The sequence below is a fragment of the Quercus suber genome, unplaced genomic scaffold (genome assembly GCF_002906115.3).
Source record: "Quercus suber isolate HL8 unplaced genomic scaffold, Cork oak 2.0 scaffold_670, whole genome shotgun sequence".
Lineage (NCBI taxonomy): Eukaryota > Viridiplantae > Streptophyta > Magnoliopsida > Fagales > Fagaceae > Quercus > Quercus suber.
In genome coordinates, this window is record NW_027070111.1 from 230,253 (window position 1) to 241,477 (window position 11,225).

Here is an 11,225-nt window from a genome sequence, read left to right on the forward strand (position 1 = left end):
TTTAAACAACGAAAACCGTTGTTTATACAACATAACCAAACACCCCTAAGTTGTTTCATGTTTTGTTGTACTTCTTTGCTGGCGGGTTTTCCATGTCCGAGTAGAAGGAATCCTTTATGATCAATTCTTATTTTGTGCCAATTCAGATTTCACATTGATTGAAATGATCTCAAAGACTTCGCGTGTGTATACTTTCAACCAAACTCTTTTGGTGGTATCTGGTAACTCGGTATACACTCATGTGGTTGTGTTTAATGTGACAATGCAGAAGTAAATGCCTTTTCAATGTATCATATTAATTTCTGTATATATAATATGTGGAACATTTTAATCGGATGTTTGCCAGTTGATGGCACGACTAACGCAGTTGCAGAAGAAACAGAAATATGATGCTGAAGAAAATGGAGAACCAAAGAGCAAAGATAATAATGACAAGAACGATGATGCTTCAAATTTTGTACCGCATAAATATAGAATTTCGAAGAAGGTTCTTGGGCTTAACAAATTTTGAGACTTCATCGAAAAATGTATGAAGAATTGAAAATATTAGGCAGAAGAGTGAAGCACATCGAACTGTATATTTGAATTCTACGCCAACTAGAGCATTAAGTTGCCAAAAAATCTTGCAGCTCAAGGGCATAACCTACTCTCCTTCATTACCATTATTACTAGTTAAAAACATACATATATAAGAACGTAGGGACCAAGCAAAATTTTCATTTTGAAGATTGGTGATTGATTCAGATTATAAGTAATCATGTATAAGAATATTTTCTAACAGAAACTTAATTCAATAAAAACAAATATAGCTCTTCAATGGAAAAAAACTACTCACCATGTTGAAAGATAAAGAGGCATACTTCAAGATCCAGAAAGACAGTCAATCCAAAACCGGCATGCTTGCCTCAGTATCAAAGAAAGAAATGCATTGTCCAACAATCTCTGCATTTGTTCTGAGATAGTCAGCTTCAAATTAATGTTCAATTACATATCGCATCTTAACTTTCCACAGGACCTCCTCAACCATGTATAAGCTTCCAAACTGCAAGCTTCAAAGAGCATGTAATACACATCTATATTAATGACTTGGAGCAGCAGTGCTACTCCCAAATCCCATCTTATTCCCCAACTGTGTAAGCTGCTCAATAAACTCCACTCCTGTGAGAATTTCTGTAGTTCCATATATAACATGCCTGACAGGCTGCTGACGCTGTACAAGCTCTTGCAAGCTCCCGTACTCAACATAATTACCACCACCAATCATGAACACAATAGCTTCCTTAAATGGCCCTTTCAAATGACTACTACTACCAGAACTTGACTTAGGAGAACGAGGATCAAACACGAGGTAATTATCAATTTCAGGATTCGGCTTCCCTTCCATCAAGGCTTCCACTGTCCTTGTCAATGCCAGTTGCCTATCGCTAGATAAGAGATTCTTCACACCAGCTGTTACAGCATAAATTTTCTCAGCCCAGTCAACAATGTTATTTCTGCCAGCTGAATTTGCTGATGCCATTGAGACATTCAATGACTTCATTTTTTTCACATACTGAAATGCACTAGTATCAACCTCAGACTCCTTGAGTGCTGCTTCCACTGATTCCACTTCCGACTGGTTAATGCTTTCTGAAGAGATCAGATACACGATAGCAAACCGCAGCTTATCCATCTTTGTCCCTTTCCCTCTAAGCACACCAAGAAGCTCATTCCGATCAATAGCTCCCTTGATCAGCATGTCATTCTCCTTTTTTGCATAAGAATCAAGAGACCTCTCCTTGATCTCACTCAACAAAACAGTCGCGATATTGGTGTGCTTGTCTATCACCTGCTTCCTCTCTGTCAACTCAGGCAGTGAGTTCACTGCATTCATCAAATGCTTTGTGTTCCCCATCAAGTCTGTTCCATCAAACTCAGCCCCATCATTCCCACCAGTCCTCCTATTCACCTCATCAACATCTTTCTTATACTTATTCAATTGAGTCTCGATCTCCACTGCAACTTCAGGGAATTCCAACAACCCATTTGCCACCCAAAATGGATCAGAACTATCCAACTCATATGACTTCATCCCACCCTTTTCACCTTGTACACTCAACCTATTCAACCTCAATCCAAGAACATCGTGAACAAGAGGTCGATACCTAAAATCATGCTCTACTGCAACTGACAACTCAAGATTCCTATCAAATATACACAAAATCGGCCGCTGGAAAGAGCTCACGAAACTCCCACCTTCTGTAAACAAATTGTTTTTCGACAACAAATGATCTCGCAATCTCTGATCCAATGCTGTCGCAACCATCTCAGCTGGCCCACCACGTGGGCACCTAATTATTGGCACAACAGCCAGCGTAGCCAAAACAGAAAACAAACCAGTAACAATCCTCTCCACAATCTCCTCAATCTCACGATCCCCAGCTGATGGATCATTCAATTGCACATAAGTAGACTTTTGTGCCAACGAAAACAAATTATCTTCCAATGTCACAAACTCCAAATACTGATCATGCACCTTTGCAATCCGCTGAATTGAATCTGAACTCAAAGTCCCAGATGCCAGATCTTCAAGCAGAGGCCGTGGTATAGAGGACGAGAAATTCAGATGAAAACTATCATACAGTGACCGAGAAGCGTCAGCAATGATTCGCTGAATGTTGGATTGATTAGCTTGAACAAAATACACGGCAGGCACATCGAGGACAGGTTTTCGATCCTTGTCAATGAGAAAGTATAGAGTCACACCGTGTTTTCGAAGGTCCTTGACACGAATCAATGGGGAGAGGATGTTTTGACAGAACTTATCATAGATCAAGATCTTGTACACCTCTTCATTCGCAGTACCAGTTGCGTTCAGGGGTTGGTTCAGATTCAACATTCGGATAATACATTCTGAACCACAACACAGATCGAACTCAATAACATATATAAACACACTTAATTCACTCATACATGAAATGGGTTATTGTTAAATTGCTCAAATTTTGTTTCAGTTACTTTGTTAATGCATAGAATAACATTCTGAACCAAAATTCTAAGACCCAATTGACCATTAAACAATGAAAAAAAAAAAAAACCCCATTTCAGTCTCTTTTCTAAATCTAAAAATACAAACTTTATGGATGAAATTAAGTGAATAAAACTAAAAATTTCAGAAACGAAGTGGGTCTTCGTTTAATTGTTGGAATTTCAATTCAATTTCTTAGATTAGAAAAAAAGATCTAAAGCAAGAAGTAGATCCAGAGAGAGAGAGAATAAGAGGCACCTGTTTGCTTTTGACGGAGATTGAGAGCCATGCGGTAAAACCTGTGTTCCAAACGATCTTTCGAGCTCTGCAGATTTGTGGGCTATGTGTCTTAGGAAGCTGTAAGCGTAAAATCGAAGATCGAAGTCTGAGTCTGTGATCTGTGAAGGTTTAGAGTGTAAACACATAAACGATTTTTTGCCACGTCATCAAACTAAAAGACTGATGAGAGATGAAGAAAGAGGTTTTGTCGTTTGTTTCTTGGGAAAAAAAAAAAAAAAACCCAATATGGGATTTTTAATTTTTCACAGAATTTAATGTGCATGGAATATTACTTGAGACGTTTTTTCATGTAAAACTTTCATTATCTTTGTAGGAAAATGTTTCTCATAATAAATTAAAATCCGGAAAAACCTTCTTTTTTTTTTTTTCTAATTTCTATCAGGACTTTTCTTTTCAAGATTATGTAGAAAATGTGTTAATAAACACTGGGAAATTATAGGTGCTTTTTTTTTTCAAATGTAGTTTATTACTTTATATCCTTGATTTTAAAAAAAATACAAAAAGAATAATAAAAATTATGTGACCCAAGTTGTAATGCATAAAAAATAAGGCTTATTGCAGGGTAATATGGTGGCTAATGGATTAGCTATGTAAGCTAGTAATGTTATTGATGAAATTGTATGGATTAAAGAATTCCTTTCTCCTAATAATAAAATGGTTAAAAGAAGGTAAACAGTGTGATTTTCTTGTCTGTGTGTGATCATTGTAGCATACTAACTGTTTTCAAACTAAGAACCTATACCATAGTCAACACTTTGCTAGCAGAGGAACTCCAACATATACTCTTACCACTAGGCAAACTAACTTGTTGGTAAGTTGTGAAAGATTCTAAAACTATAAGCTGAGAGATAAAAATAAAAAATAAAAAATAAATAAAAAGGTTAGAGACATACCAAAGGGATGAAAAAATATAGCACAACGTGAAAAAACCTAATTGCCCTTCTTCTCAATTCTTTAAAAACAATAGACTTTCTTTTAAAAAAATTATTATTATAGATAAGGACATGGATTCTCTTTATGCTTTGCTTAGCATTTGAATTATGCAAACCCCTTTACAAAAGAAAGAACAATATACTTCTTCAAACAAACAAAGTATACATATAATTTTTAAATTTGATTGAGTCGATTCCGCATAAAGAAAAAGAAGTGTCCTTCTCAATCCTTTAAAAACAATATATTTTATTAATTATTATTACAGATAGAGACGTTGAATCTCTTTATGCTTTGCTTGGCATTTGAATTATGCAAACCCCTTTACAGAAGAAAGAACAATATACTTCTTCAAAAAAACAAAGTACACATAATTTTTAAATTTGATTGAGTTGATTTTATGTAAAGAAAAAGAAGTCTACTTCTTCAAAGTATCTTTGTGTTGATGTTGCTTCTTCTTTTCTTGATTGTTATAAAAGAATATTAAGAATTGAAGAAATATTGTAAGATTTCTTATAGACCATAGATTCCTTCTTCTTCTTCTTTTCTTTTTTTTCCCCTTTTCCCTTTCCTTTTTTAGTGTGTTTTAAATTATGAAGGTAATCCTCTTTTTTTCTTTTTTTCTTTTTTTTTTTAATGTTTTTTACCATATCAATCTCTTAAGTGACAAAGAATTATTATGTAAATAATATATTATGACTTTTATCCATTAAAAATATGCCACAATTAGCATTAATCTATGATCACTCAATTACTATCTTATTATTACTGGATTTTTATTAAGAGGCCATTAGTGTGCTAGTGAACCTTGAGAACTAAACAGCTTCTTTAGAGCAAATGAAAGTTATCTTGAACTAAAGGCACAAGATAATTAGAATGAATGAAAATTATGTCATGTAATCTATTGCATCATTCGGTTGAGATAAAAGAAAATTCTTAAAATTATATATTTACATGTTTTGTCAAGATTTGGTGGCTCAATGTAGTTGGAAGGTTGGCAAAGCATGATTCAAAATTCTCAATTTTGCACCATGTGTCTCATTTAATTTTTAATTTAGTACTAAGTGAATTATTGAGTGTAAAAATCAAAGAGTCCAAATCCAATTAGATTCTAAATTGGATTTCAATTGAAGTCCAATTTTTTGCCATGTGTCCATCTAAGTTTTTAATTTTTGTGGCAAGTGAATTATTGGGAGCAAAACCCGAAGAGTCTAAAACCAATTAAATTATAAAGCATATATATATATATAATGAGAAACCATTACATGTTTTAGAAATGTATGGTTTAAAAAAAATGTAAGCTTGTATAATTTGAACATCTTGTAAAAAAAAATTTAATTTGAATTGTATAATCATGATTTTTTTAATTATATTCATGCATATGTATGAAGCTACATACTAGTCTATTAGTAAAGTTTGAGCATAAAAAGATTCACAATTTTTATAGATGATGTTTTTTAATCGATTTGGACACATGAAAGGTAAGTTTCAAGTTTAGAATATTCCTTTTTTCTTTTTCTTTTTTGAAATTATGGCGAGCAAGAATAATACCTTACTTATTTCCTTAATTTGTTCTTTCCTTGTTTGTTTTCTTTTGAGATAGAGAATGCATTTCTTATTTGATACGATTGATTACAATGCTATATATAGTGGAAGTTGCAGGTGAATTCCACATTAACATTGTTATAACAAAATTGAAATTTGAGGCTAACTTGGAGGCTTGCATAGGTTTGTTTTGAAGCCAAAATTGGATTCTTTTTACCATAAATATCATTAATTGCTTCAACAAATTTGTTCATATACGTGTTTTTCAATTACTATTCATAAATAGGTTTTTTTGCTTGCTTAAAATTTGTCATATAGATGTTAAATGTAGTAAACTTTTATTGCACTTAAATTAATATCATATTTTTTGAGATATATTACTGCTAAATTGTTTGGTATATGTTAATTTTTTTGTAGCTTTGATTAAAGTTATATCACTTGATTACTTTTTATAGATCACATTTTTCTTTAATCTATGTATTTATTTAGTATCAATTATAGTTTATTTACATGTAAAATTTCAAAATAATCAAGGCGAAAAGCACATTTTCGTCCCTACATTTTCACACGATTTCCATTTTGGTCCCTAAATTTTTTTTTTACCGCTTTTAGTCCCTATCCTGGAAAACGCCTATTATTTTAGTCCTTACCGTCAGCCAACTAACGGAAAAAGCTAAGGTGGCAGACGGAAGATTCTATTAGCTGATGTGGTGCTGATGAGGCGATTAAAATATTGTTAAAAAAATATTATTTGGCATTTTTATATGCCACATCAGCATTTTAATTTTTATATATAAAAAGCCACGTCAGAAAATTTAAACCAAAAAAAATAAATTAAAAAACAAAACTTAATTTTTTTTTTTCAATTATTTTTTCCTAAGAACTGAAGATGTTCTTCGTGTTCTTCCTAAATCCATGAAATAATCCAATCTCCAGCAAACCCCAAATCCAAATCCAAATCCAGCAACCAAATCTACTCCATCAAATCCAGAAAAACAAGAAATAAATCCAGGAAACCAAACCAAACCATAAATAAATCAAAGAAATAAACCCATAAACCCAAATCTAAACAAAATTCGTCACTCAAGTCTCAAACAAACCCAGATACCCACTCGTCCAAGTTTCAAGCAAACCCAAATACCCACTAGTGCAACAATGGATTCTCTTCTTGATGCATGCCACGGCCACCACCTCCAAACCCCATCCTCCACCGAAACCTCCATCCAAACACCATCCTCCACCGAAACCTCCAACAAATCAAACCCATAAACCCAGAAAAATCATCAAACCCACAAAAAAACAAACCCAGAAATTTAAAACAAAACCAACACCCAAATGGACTGGCATGGGGATGTCGAAGAGGAGACCAGTGGCGATGTTGTAGAGGGAGGTGAAGATGAGAGTTGTGCCAAGGTCGAGGTGGGAGACGAGGGTGAGGGTTAGGACGATGGGGATGTAGGTGCCGAGGTCACCCACGGCGCCTGAGAGCTCAGCCGCAGATCCCCTCGTGGCGCGATTGCTGGAACGTGAGCGTGGGGTCCACCTCGTTCTTGATCTTGATTAGGGCGTTGAGGACCATGGGCCCGCAGTCCTTGAGGTCGATCTGGTAGTCCTGGAGCTCCAGCTTCGTCGGGTTTTCCGGGGTCCAGCGGTAGATCGAGAAGGTTTTGAGCGCCGTGGAGGCGCGTGCCTTTTGTTCGACTTGCAGAGCTTCGGCCTCGCTTGCGTGAGCTCAGGCGCATGTGTATCGAGATAAGGCGGAGGTGCGTGGGAGTGCCCTCCTGAACATGGCCGTCGCCATTGTTCCGCCATTGTTGCCTTTTATTCTTGAGTTTGTGTTTTTTGGGTTGTTCTGGGGACTGTGCCGTGGACTCTTTGGATTTGTGTTTGTGTTTTTTTGGCTTGTTGCTGGTTTTGCTGAAGAAGGATTGATGAGTTTGTGTGCTGGATTTGTCAGCATTTGTGTTTGTGTTTGTGTTTGTGTTTGTGTTCGTGCTCTTACTGGATTTTGTTTGTGTTGTTGCTTAATCTTGTGTTTGTTTTCTAAGGAAAAAAAAAAAAAAAAAAAAGAAAAAAAGAAAAAAAGAAAGAGGAAGAACAGGGGAGACGTGAACCCAGGTGAAGAAGGAAAAAAAAAAAGAAAGAAAAGGAAGGAGACGTGAACCCAGGTGAAGAAGGGGAAAAAAAAAAAAGGAAGGAGATGTGAACCCAAGTGAAGAAGAAAAAAAAAAAAAAAGGGAGACGGTAAACCCCAGTAAAGAAAGAAGAAAAAAAAATGGTCAAAAGTTGTGGCTAAAAGTATGGCAGTGGGTCCCTCATATAGTGTTATTTACAAAAATATCATTGAGTTATGAGAATTGAAAACTGAAAACAGCCAAAAGTTGTTTTCAGTTTTCATAACTCAAAAAGTAGAGAATTGAGTATTGGAAATAGAGTTATGGAAATAGAGTATTGGTGCAGGCAAACGAGTATTTTGCTATAGGTCCCACCATTTTTGAGAATTGAGTTATGAAAACTGAGAATTGAGTCATGAGATTTGCTCATCCAAACAGCCTCTTAGACACCAACTCAACAATAACAGGCAGGTCTCAGGCCTAAGAAAAGGAGGAGTTTCCAATAGGTTGACTAATATAAAATTTAATCATTATATAATGAATGGGCCCATGACATTACTTGTTAGAACAGCTCTTTTTAGCAGCGTCTTGCATTGGAATACATATAATCAATCTTAATTAATTTATTGAGAATTTATAAATACCCAAATAAATTTGGGATGGAAGTTTTGTTGTTATTTGGTTAACTAAAGGGGTTCATTTTAGAATTACAGTTGATCGTTTTACTATTACATCATCCCTTTTTCGATGAGCTGTGTTTGTTGGTGTCTTTGTTTGATTAGTAGAAGTACTAGATGGTTGAAGTATCGGATTTATTTATTTATTTTTAAGTTTTAGGCTGAAAATAATGCGAGAGGGTGAATTCGGTCCCAACCTGGGTTTGCAGTTCGAACCAAGGATGCCAAAATCCAACTCTTAGGGTGTGTTTGTTTGGAGGTAAAATAAGGTAGATGGAAAATTTTGAAGAGAAAATAGAAAGAAAAACTTTTTTGGAGTGTGTTTGGTTGGATGGAGATGAAGGAAAATAAATGGTGGGGACGAGGTGTTTTCTTTTCGGGCTTACCAAAAAGTTTTCTCCCAAAAATGTAGAGAAAATGTGGCTGCTTAATGGACGAAAATGCTCACATGCACTTGCATGTTACCTATGCCAATTTTTTATTTTTATTTTCCTTTCTTGGCACGTTGCCTCTACTTTTTTTTTTTTCTTTTCCTTTCCTGAGCATGTTGCCTCTCCCTTTTTTTTTTTCCCTAGATGTTGCCTTCTTCCTCCTTTTTTATCTTTTATTTATTTTATTTATTTTTAATTTTTTTTGGATTTCCTGGGCTATGGGTATGATATTTGTTTTGTTTTGTTTTTTGTTTTGTTAACTTGGGACATGATTTTTATTTTTTAATAAATTGGGTAATTACTTTTTTTTTTTCACTTTTTATTTTTATTTTTTAATTGACCATCATTTTTTAACTAGGGTATATGAGTAATTTATACAAACTTACTTATTTCATCCTTCCACTTTTCTACTCCCAACCAAACAAAAATGAGAGAAATTAAAATCTTTTCTATCCTCCCACTTTTCTATTCTCCTACAATTTTCTATCCTCTTACTTTTCCACCACTCCAACCAAACGAACTTTTAAAGAAAAACTTTAAAATACGTTAATATTGCAATATATATATATATATATAATATCACAAATCACGAATGGACAACAAATAAACATATGATTGTTTGTTATATCACATGGTTATCAGTTATCACCATAAAATAGTAAAAATATGAGAATAAAAAAATAAAAATCATATATGGTTCTAGTATTTTTTTTCCTATGGAATACCTATGGATTTAAGATAATTATATTATAATGATATGTGGTGAGTTGTAGCAAAACTAGTGTAATATGTTATGGTTTTAGTATTTTTTTTCCTATGAAATACTTATGGATTTAGGATAATTATATTGTAATTATATGGTTTAGTGGTTAAACAAAGTTTTTATTTATGTTTTCGACCATGTAGTTAAGGGTTGAAGAGGATGTGGTATTAAACCTTGTATCAGGTGCATGAATTGCCTCATCTCAATGTGAAAGGGGCAATGCATGTATCAGATGTATAGTATACCTTCTTGTTAGAGAAAAAGATAGATGTACATTGTTGTTCCATGGGCGTAACTTTAATTAAATGTTAGAAGGGCCTTACGTGTCCTTTTTCTAATTTGAAATGTTCACTTACAAGGTCACCGGGCCAAACTTCTTTGTACAATTGGGTCTCAACTGTGTTTGGGGTAGTCACATTTGGACCTAGAGTCCTAGACAAGCCGAGCGAGTAAGGCAATTTATGGGTCTGATGAATGATTTTCTCAAAGATCCCATGGAAATTCCAAGCCTATAACATGCCAAACCTAAAACGAAAAATGTGGCTATCAAGTAGTAAATAAAATAAATAAATAAATTTGGCTATTGAATAATAATTCACGTGTACTTAGGGACAGGAGCTTCAATTATCTTTAAGCATTTCCAAGTGCCACTAGCTATTTAAATCAATAGTTGAACGGTGAAATAAGATTTACAAAAGTCAAGAAAAGTGAGGATAATAACAGTGGATGACTCACATTCGCATGGTGTGTCCTTTTTCATTCATCCATAGGACCAGGTGTCGAAATTATAACAACTATGGATGAATGAAAAAGCCAATAACTTTGATTCTTTTTAGGAAGTATTTGACTTTCTTTAGGAGTGGAGTAGGTAAAGGCAATTCCAATAACAAAACTTCCTACAACTTTCCTTAACTCTGCAACGTAGAACTATAATAGTGTTTCTTCACATATTGTCTCTCTGTTTTTTTTTTTCTCTCTCAAACTGAGCACACACAAAGTTTTTTCTACCACCAAATCGCTCAAGCCTACTCGCATCCTCAAGGTCCTATCTCTTCTCTTATGCTATGTTTTGTGTAAACTCTCTGTTTTAATTCTTTCTTTCGTTCTTTTTATATTTATTTATATGTTTCAATTTCTCTTTGGATGATGAGAAAGCAGAGGGAAAGGGGAGGAACATACATATTTTTTTTCCTGGGTTTTGGCTTTTTTGTTTTATAGTATCTGAATTTCTCCTCTTATACCAACAGTGATTGTTAAATTACAAACACAGAGGAAGCTTTTGTAATGATTTAACGTTAGTTAAATAAATTTCTGCATAAATAATAACCATAATAACGTGAGTTATCTTTTTTGTATAAAAAATAAACAAACAAAAAATGTTGACTTCACTGAAAACAGAGGATGTGAATGCCCAGTAAGGCTAGGATCGCTGCCACTAGCTTTTTTTTTTTTTTTTTT

The 11,225-nt window shown here is 34.2% G+C and overlaps 1 protein-coding gene across 1 annotated transcript; it reads right to left on the reverse strand.

The window, feature by feature from the left end:
* Window positions 1-697: 697 nt before the first annotated feature.
* Window positions 698-3,462, reverse strand: LOC112007308 (SEC1 family transport protein SLY1). The gene is made up of 2 exons (XM_024039645.2): window positions 3,266-3,462; window positions 698-2,892 (listed from the first exon to the last, which is right to left on the reverse strand). The coding sequence occupies exons 1-2, from the start codon at window positions 3,294-3,296 to the stop codon at window positions 1,079-1,081; spliced, it is 1,845 nt and encodes a 614-aa protein (XP_023895413.1). The 5' UTR covers window positions 3,297-3,462; the 3' UTR covers window positions 698-1,078.
* Window positions 3,463-11,225: the final 7,763 nt, after the last annotated feature.

What these genes read in the sequence shown, in the direction of transcription:
- LOC112007308 (XM_024039645.2), bottom strand. Translation starts at nt 3,296, where the DNA reads ATGGCTCTCAATCTCCGTCAAAAGCAAACAG. An exon ending in TCTCCGTCAAAAGCAAACAG is followed by an intron (nt 2,893 to 3,265) that starts GTGCCTCTTATT and finishes GTTGTGGTTCAG; the next exon opens with AATGTATTATCCGAATGTTG.